This window comes from Narcine bancroftii, chromosome 4, assembly GCF_036971445.1.
Source record: "Narcine bancroftii isolate sNarBan1 chromosome 4, sNarBan1.hap1, whole genome shotgun sequence".
Lineage (NCBI taxonomy): Eukaryota > Metazoa > Chordata > Chondrichthyes > Torpediniformes > Narcinidae > Narcine > Narcine bancroftii.
This window is the reverse complement of record NC_091472.1, coordinates 15,548,464-15,572,745: the sequence shown is the minus strand read 5'-3', so window position 1 is coordinate 15,572,745 and position 24,282 is coordinate 15,548,464. Positions and strand designations below refer to the sequence as shown.

Here is a 24,282-nt window from a genome sequence, read left to right as displayed (position 1 = left end):
GAAACACTTAGTTAGCAACTGTGGAAAGAGAAAAGTTAATGTTTCAGGCCTAGGAAAACCACATCAAAAGTTTAGTCTCTCTAAGCCAGTGGTTCCCAACCTTTTACTTTTCACTCACATACTTCAAGCCAAAGTCCAGGAACAGTAAAACCCCCAGAAAGAGGTTCAATGTTGGAAACCTGCAGTCAGACGAAGTGAGAGGAAACTTCCAGGCAAACCTCAAAGCAAAGCTCGAGGATGCAATCCGCCTCACGGACTCGTCCCCTGAAACCCTCTGGGATCAGCTGAAGACTACCATACTGCAATCCACTGAAGAGGCACTGGGCTTCTCCTCCAGGAAAAACAAGGACTGGTTCGACGAAAACAGCCAGGAAATCCAGGAGCTGCTGGCAAAGAAGTGAGCTGTCCACCAGGCTCACCTTACAAAGTCGTCCTGGCCAGAGAAGAAACAAGCCTTCCGTCGCGAATGCAGCCATCTTCAGCGCAAACTCCAGGAGATCCAAAATGAGTGGTGGACTAGCCTCGCCAAATGAACCCAGCTCAGCGCGGACATTGGCGACTTCAGAGGTTTTTACGAGGCTCTAAAAGCTGTGTACGGCCACTCACCCCAAGTCCAAAGCCCACTGCGCAGCTCAGATGGCAAAGTCCTCCTCAGCGACAAGATCTCCATCCTCAACCGATGGTCAGAACACTTCCAATCTCTTTTCAGTGCCAACCGCTCAGTCCAAGAATCCGCCCTGCTCCAGCTCCCTCAACAGCCCGTAAGGCTAGAGCTGGATGAGGTCCTCACCCGGGAAGAAACATATAAGGCAATTGAACAACTGAAAAGTGGCAAAGCAGCAGGTATGGATGGAATCCCCCCAGAGGTCTGGAAGGCTGGCGGCAAAACTCTGCATGCCAAACTGCATGAGTTTTTCAAGCTCCGCTGGGACCAAGGAAAGCTGCCTTAGGACCTTCGTGATGCCATCATCATCACCCTGTACAAAAACAAAGGTGAGAAATCAGACTGCTCAAACTACAGGGGAATCACGCTGCTCTCCATTACAGGCAAAATCTTCGCTAGGATTCTCCTAAATAGAATAATACCTGGTGTTGCCGAGAATGTTCTCCCAGAATCACAGTGCAGCTTTCGTGCAAACAGAGGAACTACTGACATGGTCTTTGCCCTCAGACAGCTCCAAGAAAAGTGCAGAGAACAAAACAAAGGACTCTACATCACCTTTGATGACCTCACCAAAGCCTTCGACACCGCGAGCAGGAAAGGGCTTTGGCAAATACTAGAGCGCCTCGGATGCCCCCCAAAGTTCCTCAACATGGTTATCCAACTGCACGAAAACCAACAAGGTCAGGTCAGATACAGCAATGAGCTCTCTGAACCCTTCTCCATTAACAATGGCGTGAAGCAAGGCTGCGTTCTCGCACCAACCCTTTTTTCAATCTTCTTCAGCATGATGCTGAACCAAGCCATGAAAGACCTCAACAATGAAGACGCTGTTTACATCCGGCACCGCACGGATAGCAGTCTCTTTAATCTGAGGCGCCTGCAAGCTCACACCAAGACACAAGAGCAACTTGTCCGTGAACTACTCTTTGCAGACGATGCCACTTTAGTTGCCCATTCAGAGCCAGCTCTTCAGCGTTTGATGTCCTGTTTTGCGGAAACTGCCAAAATTTTTGGCCTGGAAGTCAGCCTGAAGAAAACTGAGGTCCTCCATCAGCCAGCTCCCCACCATGACTACCAGCCCCCCCACATCTCCATCGGGCACACAAAACTAAAAACGGTCAACCAGTTTACCTATCTCGGCTGCACCATTTCATCAGATGCAAGGATCGACAACGAGATAGACAACAGACTCGCCAAGGCAAATAGTGCCTTTGGAAGACTACACAAAAGATTTTGGAAAAACAACCAACTGAAAAACCTCACAAAGATTAGCGTATACAGAGCCATTGTCATACCCACACTCCTGTTCTGCTCAGAATCACGGGTCCTCTACTGGCATCACCTACGGCTCCTAGAACGCTCCCACCAGCGTTTTCTCCGCTCCATCCTCAACATTCATTGGAGTGACTTCATCCCTAACATCGAAGTACTCAAGATGGCAGAGGCCGACAGCATCGAATCCACGCTGCTGAAGATCCAATTGTGCTGGGTAGGTCACGTCTCCAAAATGGAGGACCATCGCCTTCCCAAGATCGTGTTATATGGCGAGCTCTCCACTGGCCACCGTGACAGAGGTGCACCAAAGAAGAGGTACAAGGACTGCCTAAAGAAATCTCTTGGTGCCTGCCACTTTGACCACCGCCAGTGGGCTGATATCGCCTCAAACCGTGCATCTTGGTGCCTCACAGTTCGGCGGGCAGCAACCTCCTTTGAAGAAGACCACAGAGCCCACCTCACTGACAAAAGACAAAGGAGGAAAAACCCAACACCCAACCCCAACCAACCAATTTTCCCCTGCAACTGCTGCAACCGTGTCTACCTGTCCCGCATCGGACTTGTCAGCCACAAATGAGCCTGCAGCTGACGTGGACATTTACCCCTCGATAAATCTTCGTCTGCGAAGCCAAGCCAAAGAAAATGCCATAAGTGTTCTGTGATTAATAAGGGATTGCTTAAGTTGGTAAGTGGGTGGAAAGAAAAAGATTGAAAACCGCTGTTTTAATCATCCCTAATTGACTCGTTATGTGTACGGTTTCAGAACTCCAAAGGAAATGGGCCAATGACAATTTTTCTCAAGCAAAATTTTTCACTAATAATTGGGTCTAGAGCAGTGATTCTCATCCTTCCCTTCCTACTCACATCCCACCTTAAGCAATCACTTACTAATCACAGAACACTTATGGCATAAGGATTACTTAAAGTGGTATGTAAGTGGAAAGTAAAAGGTTGGGAACCAATGCTCTAAACTAAAGGAGATGACAAATTCAGCAGTGAATGCAGTACACCAGATTAAATGAAGTTGGGTTTGGTGCTTCCTGAGGAATGAGTATTCTGGCCTACAGACAACGGGATGGAGGAGGACAGATGATGTAACTGGTGACCCACCACTGTATACTGTTCTTGGTTACTGGCACTGTGAATATGTCTCAATCATATGTATGGCTAGTTTGCCTTTCCTTGGTGCTCCACTCCCTGGAATCTCCTAAAAAACGAAGTTAAGCCAAGTCCTTCCCTCAATACAAGTCCTGGGATTGGGCTGGAACAGGAGCATGGTCTAAGTCTTATGGTATTAAAAGCCTGTCATCCTGCAACCCCAGTCTTTTGGTATTATTGATAGAGTATCAGTAACACAGTGTAATTACACAGGAAATAATGTAGTTTCTGTATTTGTAAGTGGACACACAAAGATGAGATACAAAGACTCCTCCTACCAGGGTGTACGCTGTGGTCTCCTGGGGAAAGATCCTGGATTTGGTCGGTGACTTCTACCTGAAATAAATACACAATAATTGTGTTTTGATGCATTTTAAAATTATGTACTGATTTGATGGTACAGTGAATGTTGAGTTAGGCATCTACCAACGGTATTTCTATCGTATATTATTAATAAAGTCTACTTTTAAAATAAAGTTTGATTCTCCTTTGTGCTACTTACTGCTTAAATCATTTTACACTATCAGTACAAAGGCAAAGAAAGCCTTTGCAGCAACTTTCATGACCTCAGAAAATTATACTGAGTTTCTTCTCACTTAAATCCTGCACCCACAGTGTTACTGGTCAACTGCAAGTCTTTCCCTGGGAATTACAAAAATATATACATTTTATTTTAACTTTTTAAAATTTGGAGTAAATTTTTAGTTGGAAATGGAGAAGGGAAAAAAAGACATCTTGCAGTTGAAAAATACTTCATTGGTCTTCATTGTGGAAGACATCAGTGTGGCAGATGTCGAAGGGTACCAGGGAAGGGAACCGGGGAAAGGAAAAGAAGGTGCTCAAAGCTGAATGGTCTAAGGGTGGATAGGTTTCCTGGACTAGATGGATTGCACCCTTGGGTTCTGAAAGATATAGTGGAAGAAATTGTGGAGGCATCGGTGATGATCTTTCAGGAATCAACAGATTCTGTCACAGTTACAGAGGACTGGAAAATGGTAAATTCCAAGAAGGGAGTGAACAATACAGCACAGAAAATAAGCCCTTCAGCCATTCTAATCTCTGATAAACTATTATTCTGCCTCGTCCCACTGACATGTGCCCAGTCCATAGCCCTCCATACCTCTCCCATCAATGTACCTGTCCAAATTTTTCTTAAATATGAAAATTGAGCCTGCATTAACCACTTCAGTTGGCAACTCATTTCACACTCCCACTACTGTATTAAGTTCCTTTTCACTCTTAACCCATGTTCTCTGGTTTGTATCTCACCCAACCACAATGGAAAAAGCAGAGTTGCATTTACTCTATACCTCTCATAATTTTGTCTACCTCATTCTTCTACGCTCCAGGAAATAAAGTCCTAACCTATTAACCTTTCCCTGTAACTCCGTTCCTGAAGTCCTGATAACATCCTAGTAAATCTCCTCTGCACTCTTTCTATCCTATTGATAGTTTCCTGTAGTCAGGTGACCAAACCTGAACACAATACTCCAAATTTGGCCTCAGCAATGTCTTGTGTAACTTTACCATAACATCCCAAATCCTAGACTCAATACTTTGATTTATGAAGGCCAATATGCCAAAAACTCTTTACAACCCTGTCTATCTGTGACACCACCTTCAGGGAATTGTGTATCTTTATTCTCAGATCCCTCTGTTCTACTGCACTCATTTACTGTGTATGACCAACCTTGGTTTGTCCTTCGAAAATGTGACACATAAAACCATAAGAAATCCGAGCAGGAGTAGGCTCTCTGGCCCATTGAGCCTGCTCCACCATTCAATGAGATCATGGCTGATCTGATGATAGGCTCATCTCCACCAACCTAACTTTTCCCCATGTCCCTTAATTATTTGCTGACAATGTAGAAATCTATTCAACCTTGTCTTAAATATATTTACTGAGGTTGCCTCCACTGCATCAATGGGCAACAAATTCCACCCTATGGGAAAAGCAGTTCCTCCTCATCTCTGTCCTAAATCTACAACCATGAATCTTGATCCTGTCTCCCCTACCAATGGAAACAATTTACCTAACTCAATCTTAGCTATGCCTACTGATGCACCATCAATTACTCAAAAGACTGTTGTTGAGAAATCAATAGGTTTTTATTCACTTAAGAACACAAGCATATCTATTCTGCTCAATTGTCCTACACTGAGATGCAGGGGGCTGTGGAATGGTCACCTTTATACAGGAGCCTGTGGGGAGGGGACACAGGTACAACTGGCCAATGAGTGTGCCTGACCAGACAATTATGTATACTAATGGTTTACCATATTCACCCCCTTTTTAAAATGGAATCCAGTGGGGTGAAGTGGAACTTACAAGGTTTCAATTCAAACTCACAAGTTCAGTCTTTCAGGTGATTTGGTTGTTCAATGGGTTGTGGTAGCTGTGGTGCTGCAGCGGGGTCTTGGTTTGTCTCTGGCACCTGTTAATACTCATCAGTGTTCTGCTGGTGGGTAAGTGCAAATGAGTCCAGTGTAACCTCCTTCAGGACAGAGGCAGGGTACCAGGGGTCAGGAGCATTGTGTGTGTGTTCCATGGTGAGGGAGTGTGGGGGGAGGGGAAAAACAGCTGTGGCCCCTGAGGGAGGCAAGGACAGAGATGGTGTCTTTGTGTCTATCCGGGTATGCCACATAGGCATATTGGGGGTTGGCATGGAGGAAGTGGACTCTTTTGACCAGGGTGTCAGACATGGCTCCTCACATGCTCCTGGAGTAAGACGGGCCCTGGGGACTTCAGCCAAGTTGGTAGTGTGGTCCCCTTCGCGGATTTCATGGGAAAGGAAAAAGAAAGTTCATGCAGTGTGGCATTTGGGGCTATACATAGCAGGTACCTGATGGAGTGGAGTGCCTCTGGGAGGAACTCTTGCCAGCAAGAAACTGAGGTCCTTAGACCACAATGCTAGAAGGACTGCCTTCCAAACCGTAGCATTTCCCTCTCCACTTGCTCATTACCTGGGGGTTGTAACTCATGGCAATGCCTCTGGCCAACAAGTACTGATGCAGCTCATCACCCACAAAAGATGGCCCCTGATCACTGTAGCTATAACTGGGGAAGACAAACAGAGTGAAGAGGCTGCGCAGGGTCCTTATGACTGTGGCAGCCGTCATGTCAGAGCAGAGAGTGGCAAATGGAAAACAGGAGTATTAATTGATGATGTTCAGAAAATACACATTGTGGTCAGTGGAATACAGGGGTCCTTTAAAATAGACATTGAATCGCTCAAGGGGGTTGGTGGCTTTAATTAGTTGTGCCCTGTCTGGCTGGTAGAAGTGCAGTTTGTTCTCAGCGCAGACCCAACAGTTCTTTGTCATGGTTCTGATTTTGTCAGTGGAGTACAGCAGGTTGTGTGCTTTGACAAAGTGGAAACTCTAGGATGGCAGAGATCATTGTGGAGGTTTTGCAGTCGGTCGATCTGTGTGCTGGCACAGGTCTTGCGGGACTGGGCTTCTGCCGGCTCATTGTTTCCCTGGTCGGTACAGAATATCGTAATTGTAGGTGGACAATTCAATCCTCCACCTCATTATTTTGTCATTTTTGATTGTTAAACATGGATGAAACTACACTGATCAGTCAGCAGGGAGAATCTCTTACCGGCCAGGCAATGGCGCCAGTGCTGCAGTGCCTCGACAATGTCCTAGGCCTCTTTCTCGACTGAGGAGTGCCAACTGTCGTGACCCTATAGGGTATGTGAAAAGAGGGCTACTGGCCTGTCTAATTAAGGGTTGCTGCAAGGGCATCACTTTCCACCTGAAATGGGGTGCATTGTGGCCTCAGCGATATCTGCCATAATGCGAATAAATCAGCATAAGCCTCCACTGCCGAGGGAAGGATGTGGATTTGATGAGGAGGCGGGCCTTGTCTGCATAACTGGGGACCCACTGGGCATAATAAAATCCCAAGGCATCTCTTCAGGGCCTTGAGGCTGTAGGAGCAGCCGCATGTAGACAGGGTCTGGGCTGTTGACTCCATTCTCCATGACGCAGCCAACAATGGCTAGACAGGTTGTGCGAAACTTGCACTTGGCCATTTTATATGTAAGGTTAACGAGCTTGAGTATTCGAGAAATTTCTGGAGGTTAGTATTATGGTCCTCCCGGTTGTGGCCGCAGATGGTGACATTATTGAGGTACGGGAAGGCAGCTCCCAACATGTACAGATCTATGCTGATTGTGACACCAAGGGGGACCCACGGGAAGTGGCAGAGAAAGCCATCTGCCTCAAGAACTGTATACTGGAGGCCCTCTGGGCGGATAGGAATTTAATGCTAATTTCAGGTTAATGGTCGAAAAGACCCGATATTTGGCAACTTGGTTAACCATGTCAGCGATGCGTGGAAGGGGGTATGCATCCAATTGTGTGTATCTGTTGATGGTTTTTATTCACTTAAAAACACAAGCACATCCATACTATTTGGTTGTCCTGCACTGAGCTGTGGAACAGTTTTTACAGGAGCCTGTTGGGAGGGGTCACAGGTACAACCAGCTGATAGGTGTGCCTGACCAGACAATAATACATAACAATAGTTTACCACATCTTTCATAATTTTATGTTTCCCCTCTCATTCTTCTAAATTCTAGAGATTACATTCTCCTCATAGGCTAACCCCTTCATCCCTGGAATCAACCTGGTTAAATGCCTCCAAAGCCAGTACATCTTTCCTCTAGTAAGAAAGCTGGAACTGCCTGCAGCAATTGCAGCAATGCAGAGAGGTCTCACCAGTACCTTGCACAGTTGCAGCATAACCTTCCTTCTCTTAAATTCAATTCCTCGAGTAATGAAGGCCAACATTCCATTTGCCTCATGATTGTCTGCTGCACCTACAAACCAACCTTTTGCTTTTGAAAGTTTTATTTATTGTATCATGATGAATATGTTGAAACATACAATTAATGAATAAAACTTAAAGAATACTCAAAATATACGTGATATTTTAAAACTAATGCCCTACAACCCCCCCATCCCCTAACCTACCCACCTACCCCCCCCCAACCTATCCCAAAAGAAGGAAAAGGAAAGGATCACATAACATCAAAATTCATCAGTTAATTACCATGGTTTGGAGTAACACCACTACTGTGTGGCAAAGAGATTTAATAATTCAACCCCATATAATCCAAAATCGTGCTGCAAGCTTTACGATAAAAAAATAATTATCACGTAAATTGTTATCTTTTCCAATGGAATACAAGACCTCAACTCCATATGCTATCTCTGAATACTCAAATCAGTCTCATTTTACAAGTAATTGCCAAACATTTTCTAGCCACAGCTCATGCCCATCTCAAAAAAGCAATTTGAAATCTATTTAATTTTAATTCTTGACTAATCCTCTTAATATTGCCCAACAAAAATACTACAGGTTCTAATGAAATTTTCACTTTCAAAATAACTTCTAAAAATTCTTTAAATTTATTCCAAAAAGGTTTCACTGTTTCACATGACCAAGTTGAATGTAAAAAAGAACTTGCATCCTTATGGCACCTAAAACATAAATCCGAAGAAATAAAATTATATTTTCTTAATTTTTCAGGAGTTAAATACAATTGATGAATAAAATTATAATGAACTTCTCGATACCTTACATTTACAATTTTAGTCATACTATCCCTCAATAAATTCATCCTATCATCCTGAGAAATAAGTATACCTAAATTTTTCTCCCATATGAATCTAGATTTATGTATATCTGACTTAAGCATTTTATTCTGTAATAAAGCATACAGATACAAATCCCTTCTTACCACCCTCAGTAAGTAAAATTTCAAACTTAGACTATCTAGGTAACTCTAAAGTATACCCAGAATTATCCAACAATAAAGATTTAATTTGATAATAAGAAAAAAAAGAGTATTTGAAGATATATTTCTTTCATTCTTTGAAAATAAATAAAATATCCTGCTTCATAACAATCTTGCACCAATTTAATACCCCGTTGATCCCATAACTTCAAAAATTGATTATTAAGTGTAAAGGGGATTTGCTTATTTTGATACAAAGGAATTTTACCTGAAATCTTGCCTTGAGTACCTATGGCTTCATTTTTTTATATACCATAAATCCATTAAGTGTTTCGAAACAGGTAAATTAAAATTACTCAATAACTTAGGATTCCATCTATAAATAAACTGATCCATCTTCTTCTCACCAATTAGACATAGTTGAATATTAGCTCATAGGAACATAGGAAGTAGGAACAGGAGTAGGCCAAAAATGGCCCATCGAGCCTGCTCCGCCATTCAATACAATCATGGCTAATCTAATTTATGACCTAACTCCACCTACCTGCCTTCTCCCCATATCCCCTAATTCCTCTATCATGTAAAAATTTATCTAACCGAATTTTAAATATGTTTAATGAGGCAGCCTCAACCACTTCCCTGGTTAGAGAATTTCAAACATTCACTACTCTCTGGGAAAAACTATTTTTCCTCATCTCTGTCCTAAATCTACTCCCCCGAATCTTGAGACTGTGTCCTCTCGTTTTAGTTTCCCCGGCCAGCTCAAAAAAACCTTCCTACATCTATCCTATTCATACCCTTCATAATCCTATATGTTTCTATAAGATCTCCTCTCATTCTTCTGAACTCAAGTGAATACAATCCTAGACGATTTAATCTTTCATCATAAGTCAACCCCTTCATCCCAGGGATCAACCTAGTAAACCTCCTCTGGACCGTCTCCAAAGCCAGTATATCCTTCCTGAAATATGTAGAGCAGAACTGGACACAGTACTCCAGGTACGGTCTCACCAGTACCTTATACAGTTGCAACATGACCTCCCTACTCCTGAATTCAATTCCTCTAGCGATGAAGGCCAACATTCCATTTGCCTTCTTAATAACCTGCTGCACCTGCAACCTAACTTTTTGCGATTCATGCACAAGCCCTCCCAAGTCCCTCTGCACAACAGCATGTTGTAGTTTTTCACCCTTTAAATAATATTCAGCTCTTTTATTTTTCTTGCCAAAGTGGATAACCTCACACTTACTAACATTGTACTCTATCTGCCAGACCTTTGCCCACTCATCCAGCTTAACTATATCCCTCTGCAGACTCTCCACATCCTCATTACAATTTGCTCTTCCACTCAATTTGGTGTCATCCGCAAACTTGGCTCCACCACATTTTGTCCCCTCCTCCAAGTCATCAATGTAAATGATGAATAGTTGTGGGCCTAACACCGACCCCTGCGGCACCCCACTTACCACTCTCTGCCAACCTGAAAAACTCCCATTTATTCCGACTCTCTGTCTCCTGTCAGACAACCAATTTTCAATCCAGGCCAATAGACTTCACCGGACTCCACTCTCCTGTAACTTACTGAGAAGTCTCTTGTGTGGCACCTTATCAAACGCTTTCTGGAAATCCAAATATACAACATCAACCTGTTCCCTTCTATCCTCAAAGAATCCTAACAAGTTTGTCAAACAAGATTTTCCCTTTCTAAAACCATGCTGTGTCTGCCTGATTGAACCCTTACGTTCCAAAAGTTTCACTATTTCATCTTTAATGACAGCTTCAAACATTTTTCCAACTACAGACGTCAAGCTAATTGGCTAATAATTTCTAGTCTTCTGCCTACATCCCTTCTTAAAAAGTGGCGTGACATTTGCTGTCTTCCAGTCTGCCGGGACCTGCCCAGAATCCAAGGAATTTTGGTATATGACCACCAATGCATCAACTATAACTTCTGCCATTTCCTTCATAACCCTTGGATGCATATCATCAGGACCAGGTGATTTGTCTGGCTTTAGTCCCATTAGTTTCTCCATCACTACTTCCTTTGTAACAACTATTTTATCAAGGTCCTCCCCAACATTCGCATCCTTAACTCCGCACTTGGGCATGCTGGACGTGTCTTCCACCATGAAGACTGACACAAAATATTTGTTTAATGCCTCGGCCATTTCCTCATTTTTTGCTACCAATTTTCCTTTCTCATCCTCCAAGGGTCCTATGTTAACTCTGGCCACCCTCTTCCGTTTTATATATTTATAAAATTTTTTGCTTTCTGTTTTTATATTTTGTGCCAATTTACTTTCATAATCCTTTTTCCCATTTCTTATTACCCATTTGTAACCCCTTGTTGTCTCTTAAAGTTTTCCCAATCTTCCAGTTTCCCACTGCTCTTTGCAGCTTTGTACACCTGCGCCTTCAATTTTAGACTCTCCTTTATTTCCTTTGTTAACCACCATTGATTTTTCCCTCCCTTGCTGCCCTTTTTCCTGACCGGAATATATTTTTGTTGAGCATTACAAAATGCTCAACTGTTTCATCAATTAGCCTGTGCTCCCAGTCCACTCTGCCCAATTCCTCCCTCATCTTATGATAGTCACCCCTGTTTAAGCATAATATATTAGTTTTAGATCTAACTATTTCCCCTTCCATCTGAATGAGAAATTCAATCATACTATGATCGCTATTTCCTAGATGGTCTCTGAATATTACATCATTTACTCGACTTATCTCATTGCACAACACTAGATCCAGGAGAGCATTTTCTCTTGTTGGTTCCTTAACATGCTGCTCAAGAAAGCTATCGCGGATGCATTCTATGAAGTTCTCTTCCAGACTCCCACGGCCAACTTGATTTTCCCAATCTATGTGGAAGTTAAAGTCCCCCATGACTACTGCCGTATCATTATCACATGCCTCACTTATTTCTCTATTTATTTCCTGTGCCACTAAACTATTGTTATTTGGTGGGCGATAGATAACACCCACCAATAATTTTTTCCCTTTGTTATTCTTTATCTCTACCCAAATGGACTCAACATTATGCTCTTTAGATCTTATATCATCCCTCACTACTGCCTGGAGCTCATCTTTGATTAAGAGTGCAACTCTACCTCCCTTACCAACCTGTCTATCTCTTTCTACCACTGATACCCTTGAAAGTTTAATTCCCATTTAGGGTCACCTTGTAGCCATGTTTCCATGATGGCTACCAAATCATAGGCATGGGTACCGATTTGCGCCTCAAGTTCACTAACCTTATTTCTTATACTGTGGGCATTCAGATAAAGTGCTCTTATGCTCTTTGTCCTTAATATCTAGTGACTTCTGTAACCTTTTCTTTTGATTTTTCTGCCCACTATTTTTCTTTGTAATTTTCTTAACACTATCATTGACCCAAAATCTCACTGCACTATCTGATTTTTTTACTTTCTCCTCCCAACATTACTTTTCCTATTTTACTTTTCCTGGCCATTACTTTATCTTCCCTACCCTTTTCCCTATCACTCTGGTTCCAAATTAGTTTAAACCTTGCCGCACTGCTGTACCAAACATACTTGCCAAAATGTTGACACCTTTTGGATTTAGGTGGAACCCGTCCCTCTTGTAAAGATCATGCCTTCCCCAAAAGAAATAGGAGCAGGAGTAGGCTATCTGGCCCATTGAGTCTGCCGCACCAGGCTCATATAATATCTATTTCAAACATCCGATTAATAAATTTCAATTGAGCTGCATCATAATAATTATGAACATTAGGAAGTTGCAAACCTCCTAATTCATATTTCCAAGTTAATTTCTGTAATAACACCCTTACCATTTTATACTTCATAAAAATTTCCTCATCAAGGCATTTAAATCCTTAAATTTTATTTTTTAGGAACCTTAGAAGAAATAGACTGAAGAAAATACTGAATTCAAGGAAAAATATTAATTTTGTTACAATTAACTCATCCTATTAATGTAATTGGTAAATCTTTCCATTGATTCAAATCATATTTAATTTTAGACAATAAGGGAAAATAATTTAATTCATATAAATGACTATAATTACAATCTACCTTAACACCTAAATACTTAATCTGATCTGACCATTTAAATTTCACAATATGCCTAAATGGAGAATAATTCATTTCAGCTAAAGGCATAATCTCACTCTTTTCCCAATTAATTTTATAACCTGATATCTCACCAGACTGCTCCAGACTATCATGTAAACTCCTCAAAGAATTCTGAGGTTCTGTTAAATATATCTAAACATCATCTGCAAACAAATTAATTTTAAATTCTTCAGATTTCACCTTAATACCTCTAATATTACTATCTTCTCTAATCCCCTGAATCAAAAGTTCAATAACTAATGCAGATAGAGCTGGTGACAAAGGGCAGCCTTGTCTAGTCGATCTAGTCAACATTATATGAGGTACAGATAACTGTACATTTGTTACATCTCTAGCAGTAGGATACTTATATAAAGCATTAATCCAACCTATATAAAAGGGGCCAAATTTAAATTTCTCCAAAAATTTAAACAAAAACGTCTACTCTACTCTATCAAAAGCCTTTACTGCATCCAACAAAATAACCATTGGTAGGTTGATCCCTCCCAAGAAACATTAATTAAAGAAATCAACTCCACAGTATTATCTGCTGAATAATGATTTTTAATAAAACTTGCCTGATCTAAATGAATTAAATCTGGTACATATTTAGCCAACTTATTAGCCAGAACATTCATCACAATTTTATAATCAACATTTAACAACAAAATTTGTTCGCGTCTGCTGCCGCGCGATGTGCTCTGTAATTGCGGGCTGCCACAAACTAATAATTGCTTGAGAAAAAGAATCCAGAAAAGAATGAACCTCTGTCACCTGCTTTAATACTTCCATCAATAAAGGAATTAATAAATCCTGAAATTCTTTATAAAATTCAGAAGTAAAACCATCATCCCATGGAGAGTTCCCATTTGGCATAGATCAAAGTGCATCTATTACTTCTTTAGCAGTAAAAGAAGCATTCAGATCTTTAATATCCTTACCACTCAAAAAGGGTAAATCCAAATCAGATAAAAAATTATCAATTTTAACCTCATCCCCCACTACTTCAGAAGAATACAATTGTTCATAAAAGTTTTGAAACACATCATTAATTTCCTGAGGTTTATATGTAATCATTGATTCATGTCTAATAGCATTTATTGTTCTAGAAGCTTGTTCCGTTTTTAACTGCCAAGCTAATCCTTTATGAGCTTTACCCCTAATTCATAATACCTCTGTCTAGTTCTCTGTAGTAACTTCTCAAATTTATAAGTTTGTAACCAATTATAACATAACTTCATATTAGTTAAATGTAATTTCTTAATTTCCGTTGTAAATCCTTTTCTAAAATCTCTTTCTCCTTCTCCAATTTAATTACATCAGCTACATGTTGTTTCTTAATTTTAGCAGTAAAACTAATAATTTGTCCCCTCAAATATGCTTTTAAAGCATCCCATAAAACAAATACGCTATTAATTGAATCCATATTTATTTTCAAAAAAAGCTGTATTTGATCTCTTATAAAATTATGAAATTCAACATTTTTCAACAACAAAGAATTCAATCTCCATCGATATATATTGTCAATTCTCTCTGAACCAGTACATGTTATTAATAACAAAGAATGATTAGACAAAATCCTACTCTCATATTCAACCTACAATACCCGACCTTGCAATTGTGCTGATGCCAAAAATAAATCTATTCTTGAATAACAATCTTGTCAAAAAGAATAAAATTAAAAATCTTTCTCTTTAGGATTTAACCTTCTCCATATATCTACTAAATTCATATCTTTTATTTACACCATTAATTGTTTAGCCATTCTAGTCCTAACTACTGTTTTTGGAGATTTATCTAATAATGGATCCAAACAACAATTAAAATCACCTCCTACCATAATTTTTTTGAATGCTTGATTTAAATTAAGAAAAGAATCCAACATAAATTTCTCATTATCTATATTAGCAGCCTAAATCAGTAAAGTCCAAGACTCAGAAAAAATGTTACAATTAACAATAAGAAGTCTACCAAATGACTCAATAACTGATTCCAATTTAAAAGATAACTTTTTATTAATCAAAATAGCTACTCCTCTTGCTTTTGAATTAAACAAAGATGCTATACTTGTTCAACCCAGTCTCTTTTCAATTTCTGATGTTCTTTCTCAGTCAAATGTGTCTCTTGCAAAAAAGCAACATCGACCTTCAATTTTTTAATATACACCAATACTCTTTTTCTCTTAATCAGATTGTTAAGCCTGTTAACATTAAAAGCAGCAAAAAATTCAACAAATATTTCAGGTATGATATGCTTCCTCCAGATCTCCATTAACTTGATCATCTTTGATGTCAGTATCAATCAATTTTTCCATTCTTCCCCTTCTGATCTGGAACAGACTGTTGGAAAAAACTTTCTGGACTTTTTATCTGTTAAAGAACTGAGATCACTATCTGAGATAGTTTCCATAAAAATCTTTAAGTACAGCAGGATATCGAAAAGCAAATTTGTATCCTTTTTCCATGAAACAGCTTTAGAAGAATTAAATTCTTTACGATGTTTCATAACAGTTGTCTCAAGTCAGCATAAAAGAAAACTATTATTCTTAACCACCAAGGGGCCTTGATTACTTCTTGCATTTTGAACTGCAACTTTTAAGATCAGTTCTCTATCTTGATAGTGTAGACATCTAATCAGGATAGAACATGGATCTTGACCTGGAAGAGGTTTCCTTCTTATCGCTCTATGAGCTCTATCCAATTCCAAGCCATTCGGAAAATATTCTTTCCCCAAAACTTCAGGAATCCACTTCTGAAAAAATTGAACCTGAGCCGGTCATTCAAAATCTTCCGGAAGACCAACAATTTTAACATTATTCCTTCAACTTTGATTTTCCAACGCATCAATTTTCTTCAATAAATCATTCCTCTGAATTTCCCAACCAGTGAATGAATCCTCCAACTGACCCATCTTTTCTTTACATTGTTCCACATCATGAAAATCCTCTTCAATCTTCTTAAATTTATCTTGCACCTTGTCCACCATTTTCACACACTTCGCCACATCCAACTTAATAGATGATATCTCCCCCTTCATATGAGCAAGTTGTTCCTTCATAGATGAAAATCTTTGACCCATCTGAGTTGCCAAGTTTTCTATCTGTTAAGATATATCAACTTGTGATGGTGGGTCTAAAGAATGAAGGTCAGATTTAAACTTTGTTAAAACCTGTTTAGATATGGGCCTGCCCTTATACATAAAACAGTCTCTTCCTCCTCCGTACCTGGGTAAATTTCTTATTCTTCCAGTCCCCCTCCAATGTCACCTTCTTCCTCCTCCGTCAATGCAGATGGCATTTCAGCCTGACTGCAGGTTCGGATTCCCCCCTCCTGTCAGCCCAGCATCGCTGGGCTGAGAGAAAGTCAGGTCGCCCTGCAGCCCGGGCCACAGTTGATATAACGCACATGCATGAAGTTTCGCACATGCGCGGTTGCTCCTCGTGATCCAGAGGAGGGCGTCGTCGGGCACTGGCTCCATCTTCCGCGATGCTGCGTGAAGTCGGCGCCGGAGTCGAATGGATCTGACCCAGGGACTGACGCTGTGGTCTTGGATGAGGAGGAATCAACTCCGAAGGCTCCACTTCGAAGGTAGACCCAAGTTATTCTGTAATTGATAGCTGTTTAGAAGTTATTTTTAAAACCACTTGAGCTTTTATTTTCATCATAATTGCTTTGAGGATATATCAGCAATATATTCAATATTTTCTGAAAAAATGTAAAAACTTTAAAATCGGGTTTTTAATAGTTCTGCTGGGGGAGGTGATTTTTCCATGTCTTCTGGCTACACCATCATGCCACGCCCCCCCAAACCAACCTTTTGTGATTTATGCACAAGCACTCCCAAGTCCTTTTGCATGTCACCATGCTGCAATCGCTTGCCATTTAAATAATAATCTGATTTTCCATTCTTCCATCCAAATTGGATAGCTTCATACTTGACAACATTGTATTAATCTGCCAGACCCTTCCCACTCATTTAACCTATCTATATCTCTCTTCAGACTCTCCGTCTTCTCTGCACAATTTGATTTTCCACTCACTTTAGAGTCATCAGCAAATTTAGATATAAATTGTCTGCATTAAATTTCATCTGCAATTTTTCAGTCCATTTTTTCATCTGGTCCAGATCCCTTTGAAAGCTTTCCTTCTTGTCTACATCATCTCCAATCTTAGTGTCATCTGCAAACTTGCTGATCTAATTTAACCATAACCATATACAGTACAGGACAGGCCATTTTGGTACTACTAGACCATGCCTCCTAGCCCCACTGACCAGCACCTGGTCCATACCCCTCCAATCCTCTCCCCTCCATGTAATTATTCAGTCTTTCCTTAAATGTAAATAACGTCCCTGCTTCAACCACCTCCGCCGGAAGTTATTCCACAACCCAACCACCCTTTGCATGAAGAAATTTCCCCTCATGTTCCCCTTACAATTTTCCACCTGCAATCTCAAACCATGGCCTCTGGTTTGAATATCCCCCACTCTTAATTGAAAAAGCCTATCGACGTTGACTCTCTCTGTCCCTTTTAAAATCTTGAACACCTCCATCAAGTCCCCCCTCAATCTTCTACGGTCCAGAGAAAAAAGCCCCAGGCTGCTCAACCTTTGTAACTCAAACCGTGACGTCCTGTCAGCATTCTCGTGAACCTTCTCTGCACTCTCTCTATTTTGTTTATATCCTTCCTATAATTTGGTGACCAAAACTGTACACAGTATTCCAAATTTGGCCTCACCAATGCTTTGTATAATTTCATCATAACATCCCAACTCTTGAATTCAATACTCCAGTTTATGAAGGCCAACATTCCAAATGCCTTCTTCACCACTCTATCTACCTGAGTATCAACTTTGAGGGTACTATTTACCATAACTCCTAAATCTCTTTGTTGCTCTGCACTCCTCAATTGTCTACCATTCAATGTATTTGACCTATTTAGATTTGCCTTTCCAAAATGCAACACTTCACACTTATCCGTATTAAATTCCATCAGCCATTTCTCAGCCCGCTCCTCTAGCTTTCCTATATCTCTTTTTAAGCTACGGTAATCTTCCTCACTGTCCACAATACCACCAATCTTTGTATCATCTGCAAACTTACTTATCCAATTCACCACCCCTTCTTCCACATCATTAAAATATATATAACAAACAATAGTGGACCCAGGACCGATCCCTGAGGAACTCCACTAGTCACCGGCCTCCAATTTGACAAACAATTTTCTACCACTACTCTCTGACTCCTCCCATCCAACCATTGCTGAATCCATTTCACTTCCTCCTTATTTATACCTAATGTCTCCACCTTTTTTCCTCACCTCCTGTGGGGAACTTTGTCAAAAGCTTTACTAAAATCTAAATAGACAAGATCCACAGCCTTCCCTTCATCAATCTTTTTTGTAACCCCCTCAAAAAACTCTATAAGGTTGTTAAGCATGATCTACCCCTGACAAAACCATGCTGACTACTACCTATCAATCCCTGTTCTTCCAAATATTTGTAAATGCCATCCCTCAGAACACTTTCCATCAACTTACCCACCACAGACGTCGGACTCACAGGTCTATAATTTCCAGGCTTACATTTGGACCCTTTCTTAAACAGCAGAACAACATGAGCCACCCTCCAATCCTCTGGCACTACCCCCGTGACCAGTGACATCCTAAATATCTCTGTTAATGGCCCCACTATCTGTACACTAGTCTCCCTGAGTGTCCTTGGAAATACTTTGTCCAGAACCGGAGATTTATCCACCTTTATCTTTTTTAACATTGCCATCACTACCTTCTCGGTTATCCTTATATGATTCATGACCTCCCCACTATTTTTCTTTATTTCAACTGGTACAATATTTTTTTTCCCTAGTGAATACCGAGGAAAATAAATCATTTAAAATTTCCCCCATCTCCTCTGACTTCTCACTTAGCCTACCCTCCCTATCTACAAGGGGTCCAATTCTATCCCTCACTAATCTTTTACTTTTAATGTACTTATAGAAACCCTTTGGATTTATTCTTACTCTGCCTGCCAAAGCCTCTTCGTGCCTCTTTTTGGCCTTTCTAATTTCTTTCTTAAGATTTTTTCTATACTCCTTGTAGTCCTCTTTCAATTTCTCAGCACCCTGCTGTTTATACCTCTTGTACACCTCCCTCTTTCTCCTAACCAAATTTCTAATATTCCTTGAAAACCAAGGCTCCCTATGACTTCCAGCCTTTCCTTTGATCCTCACTGGGACATATCTACTCTGTACTCTCAAAATTTCTTCTTTGAATATTCTCCATTTTTCATTTACATCCTTTCCTGAAAAAATCATGTCCCACTCAATACTCCCCAAATCCATTCTTATTCCTTCGAAATTTGCTTTTCTCCAATCCAGAACCTCAATTTTAGGCCCTTCTTTGCTCTTCCCTAAAACTAATAAGAGATGTGATCACTGGACCCAATTTGTTCTCCAACATTAACCTCAGACACCTGACCTATCTCATTCCCTAACAGGAGATCCAGTATTACACCATCCCGGTGTAATTACCACATTATCATACAGATCATTGATATAGTTAACAAACAACAATGGTCCCAGCACTGATCCTTGAGGCACATCACTCGTTAAAGGCTTCCAGTTTGAGAATAATTATCTACCTCCACTTTGTGGCTTCTCCCGTACGGCCAATGTTGAATCCAGTTTACTACTTCACCATGAATATCGAGCATCTGAACCTTCCTGATGAACCTTCCATATGGAACCTCATCAAAGGCCTTACCAAAGACCATGCAGACAACATCCACAGCTTTCTTTCATCTAACTGTCGAAAAACCATAAGATTGGTTTAACACGACCTATCATGCACAAACCCATGTTGACTATCTGCAATCAGTCCCTGGCTAGCTAAATACTTGTATATCTGATCTCTTTGGACACCTCCCAATAATTTACCCGCCGGCTGCCCCAGCCCCGACGTCCCCCACCAGCCGCCCCCTGCCCTGATGACCCCCGCTGACCTCCCCTCCCCAGTGGAGCAGGTGCTGTCAGGTAGTGGGGTGGGGGTGGGGTCTATCTGGTAGCAGGGCAGGGGTTGGTCAGACAGCGGGTGGGGCTGTCAGGTAGCGGTGCGGGGGGGGCTGTCAGTTAGCGAGGTCGGCTGTCAGTTAGCGAGGTCGGGGGTGCTATCAGGCAGTGGGGAGTTGGAATGCCAGCTGATGGAGTCATCAGCCTGCCCCCAGGCAGCCACTTACAGCGGCTGCACTTTCAGGTGCGTCGGTGGAGCGCAGCGCTCCGCCAATAATCCCTCCTGGAGCAGGGTTGGCATCAGCACCTCTGAGGCATTTCTGCCGAATTCAGGTGAGTATGTATTTAGCCAGAAGGGGGGAGGTTATGCAGCTTTATACTGGGATGCTCAGGCCACCTGAAAGGGCTTAAGGTCAACATTCCATTTGCCTGCAGTAACTGAGCACATCTGATAGATGATTAATACAACAGTGATGGGAGGGATTAAATATCGAAGATGGTCTGGAATGTTGTAGAAGAAAAGGGCCCTTCTTGTTCAGATAGTCCAGGGTGCCTTCCTGAGCTAGATCCCTTTGCCCATATCAGAATTATGAACCTGCCCAAATATCACTGTAATTGTACCCACCTCTACCACTTCCTCTGGCAGCTCATTCCACACACCTACCACATTCAGTAATTGTCTCATTAAATCTAAATATATGCCCTCTAATTTTAGACTCCCTTCCCCTGGGGAAAAAAAGACTGATCATTCACGTTATCTGTGTCCCTTGTGATTTTATAAACTTTTATGGAGTCACCCGTCAACCTTCTTCACTCCAGAGCCTGTCCAGACATATCATAACTGAAATCCCATTATACAGCAATATCCCTATGAATCTTATCTTCACCCTCTCTAGCTTCTTCACATCCTTTCTACAGTATGGTGATCACACTGAACACAGTATTCCATGAAATGTCACCAACATTTTCTACAGCTGTAACAAGACAATGCAAATCTTGTGATGAGTAAAGCACTTGATTGTGTTACAGGACATGTTAAAATAGTTATGGGTAAAATATGTCTTTAAAAAAGATAAATTGTGGGGGTTTAGTTTAGGTTATACTTCACAGAGTAACACTTACTGATAAGATCTTTCAAAGTCTGGGTTTGAAGCCCTGGAAGAAGTCATATGGTTTTTACAAGCAGAGAGAGGGAATAAAACAAACAGGTGATTTTTCTTTTGCAGAGAGAGAGAGAGAGAGATGTTTTAAAAACCCCTTTTTGAAGACAAGTTGTGAGTTCTGAGTTCAGCCTGTTCAAAACTCTTGTAGTCCTTACAAGAGGAAATGGCTGGCTAGAGTATTTCTCCTGAAATAAGAGGAACTCTGTGGTGACCTGGAAGAAGAGGTTATAATTTGGAAAACCCCTTAATGGGGCAAGTTTCTTTGGCAAGACAATGAAATGACTGATTGGAAGAAATCAGTTTGTGTGTATCCAACGAGCAACAAATATCTCTCTCTGAAACCAACAAGAACCTTCCTGAGCGGTAACCATTTAACTTTAAGCACCAGAGCCTGGTGAAGATTCATAAATGTTAAATTCTGTGCACATTATGAGAATTGTCTGATACCGGTAAACATGGAGAAGTGAAAAATTAATGATTGGACAGTGAAACAGAGAACTTTCCTGAACATATACACATTGCATACACGTACGCTTACAGTTAGAAGGGGGTTAAGTTAAGTTAATAGTAATAAATTTAAGATTGATCCTGTTATTATGTTTAAAGAAAATTAAAAGCAATTTTTGTTTAAGTAACCATAGTTTTGTTGAATTTCTATTGCTGCTGGGTTTTGGAGTCCTCTGGACTTGTAACAATTGGCAGACACCGTGATTGAAGTAAAAGCACAAAGGAGAAACTCAGCAGGTCAAACAGTGAACTCTATATAGCAACGGTAAAGATATATAACCAACATTTCAGGCTTGAGCCCTACATCAAGGTATGAGCAAAATATAGGCAGGTGCCTTAACAAAATGGTGGAGGGGGGGGGGGTTGAGGCAGGGGGAGAAGCACAGTCCCACAAGGAGGAGGCAATAGGTTGATTAGAAAGGGAGAGCACATGAGCAAACAGAGGGAAGGAGGTTCAAATCTTGCCCTCAATGCCCAGTCTGAAGAAGGCTAGTGTCCCATATGCCTTCCTCGTCATCTTGTGTACCCATGTTGCCCATGTTCAGATCTATGTACTTACCCCTAGAGCGTTCAGTTCACAACACGCTCCAGGGCCTTGGAAAAATGTTGGCAGGCACCCGAACAAAATGGTTCGGTTGAGGGAGGGTTGAGGGAGGAGCACAGACCCAAAGGCAGGAGGTAATAGATGGATAAATAAGGTAGGGAGGGCATATTAGTAAGGGAGGGGGGAGGGATAGCTCTGTGAATGGAGATGGAAGGGGGTGGAGAGCTGGAACAGAGAGCCATCCCTTCTCTCCTTGAGAGCTAAGACTACATCAGTCAAAGACCATGGCTCATACTATTTCCCCCATAGCAAATGGAATTACACAATAAATGTTGCAGCACCAACAATGCTCAGATTCAGGGAATGAATGGAAATATCCAGGGATAATGGGAATATTTTTGTTCATTTTTGTTATATATTAGATCTTGAAGTCACCTGTAGCATACCTGTTTGAGTTGAGTTGGTCCAGCCAGGTTGTGGATATCGTACTTGATGCCTTGGGTGGTGGGTGGCGTGTCCACGCTGGGAAATGTGATGGGCACCTCGACTAAGCGATCCAGGCCTTTCTCTGGCTTCAGAACACACAAAAGGTCAATCTTACTTATATAGATTGGTCAATAATGATGCAATAAGTGAAGTTGACCAAATGATCACTCTCAATATTTTCACATGAGAACAATGGAGGATATCCAAAAAAGGCATCTCACTTCCTACTACTTTTGCTCCCTTGAAGCCATTGACATCATTTGGGATATCTGATGCCAAGCACCTCCTGTTTACTCAAACTGCAAAGTATCAATGCAAGGGGGTTGCCCCTTATACATGTTAAATCATGTTTGTCTATTCAGGTAGAACATAATAGATTGTGTGATTCCAGCAGTCAACTTTCAGCACTCAAGCCAATGTATCATATAACAATAACACTACTGAAAATAAAATTAACCAGTGAAACTCGTGTTCAATGGCTGTTGTGGGATTGTGCTTTTAGCACATTAGCTGTTGCATTTACTAACACAGCACAAGAAACTCCATTTGAAAAGTACAGGTACACGATCCTTTATCTGAACATCTAAAATCCGGAAAGCTCCAAAATCCGGTAAGTGGGGAGAAAGGTAGCTGGCGCCTGGGGGAGGCGGCCGAGGGACCGGCACTTGGGGGAGGCGGCCAGTGCTTGGGGGAGATGGCTGAGGGACCGGCGCTTGGGGGAGGCGGCTAGGCAGTTGGCGCTTGGGGCAGGCAGCCGGGCGGTCGGCACTTGGGGCAGGTGGCCGGCACTTGGGGGAGGCGCCCGGACGACGGAAATGGGGTGGGGGTGTATACAGCAGCACAATTCGGCTGGGCTTTCCGAAATCCAGAAAAATCCAAAATCTGGAACACAAGGGTTCCCGATAAAGTACCTGTACTATAATGGATGAAGCATGAAAGGATGCCCTAGAGATGTGAATGGCACTATGTCAGGGAATGTACTCTTTGCCCAAAGTATTTGGAGGATACTCCTATCAACACCCAAAACTGAGTAGACTCATTGAATGACTAAATTGTGTGAAAGAACAGAGAGACCTGGTGGTCCAAATCCTTAGAATTCTCAAGGACACTGTGCTGGTTGAAAGGAGAGTTAAGATGGGCTTCATTACTCGGGAGATTGAGTACAGGAGAAGTGAGGTAAGGTTGCAGCTCTATAAATCTCTGCTTGGACCACCCTTTGAATTTTGTTCTGGTCACCACATTACAGGAAGGATGTAAATTACAACAGTTTTTAAACACAGTTCCACTCTTTCAGGGCACCATAATGTTTGGGACATTTGGCTTCACGGGTGTTTGTGAGTACTCAGGTATGTTTAATTGCTTCATTGTATAAGAGAGCTAGAGCATGCAAGGGATATGCAACAAAATACTAAACATGACGAATATGCATACCATTGCTACGTCCCAAATGTTACAGTGCCCTGAAATGAGGGGATTATGTATAAAAAAGTGCTGTAATTTCTACATGGTCAAACCAAAATGTATACAAATACCCTTTAATAAAATCTGGAATTGTTTGATTACAAATTTAACACTGTGGAGCATGGGGGTAAATCAATGAAAAAAATATGCCTTTGTCCCAAACATTAAGGAGG

General features: G+C 41.3%; 1 protein-coding gene across 12 annotated transcripts in view; it reads right to left on the bottom strand.

Annotated features, from left to right (window-relative positions):
• The window catches only part of fam120b (family with sequence similarity 120 member B), a 160,139-nt gene that overhangs the window by 52,329 nt on the left and 83,528 nt on the right, over nt 1-24,282 (bottom strand). For 6 of the 12 annotated variants that reach the window (XR_011355550.1, XM_069930808.1, XM_069930809.1 and 3 more), the window contains 2 exons: nt 22,609-22,730; nt 3,376-3,433 (listed from right to left, as the gene is read on the bottom strand). Coding sequence is in view for 8 of the 12 variants with exons in the window: in XM_069930808.1 (XP_069786909.1) it covers nt 3,376-3,433; nt 22,609-22,730 (180 nt within the window). In the remaining 4 variants the exon portion in view is untranslated. Of the gene's footprint in view, nt 1-3,375; nt 3,434-22,608; nt 22,735-24,282 lie in introns of those variants that run through there. The other 6 variants (XR_011355551.1, XM_069930812.1, XM_069930813.1 and 3 more) reach the window with 3 other exon arrangements.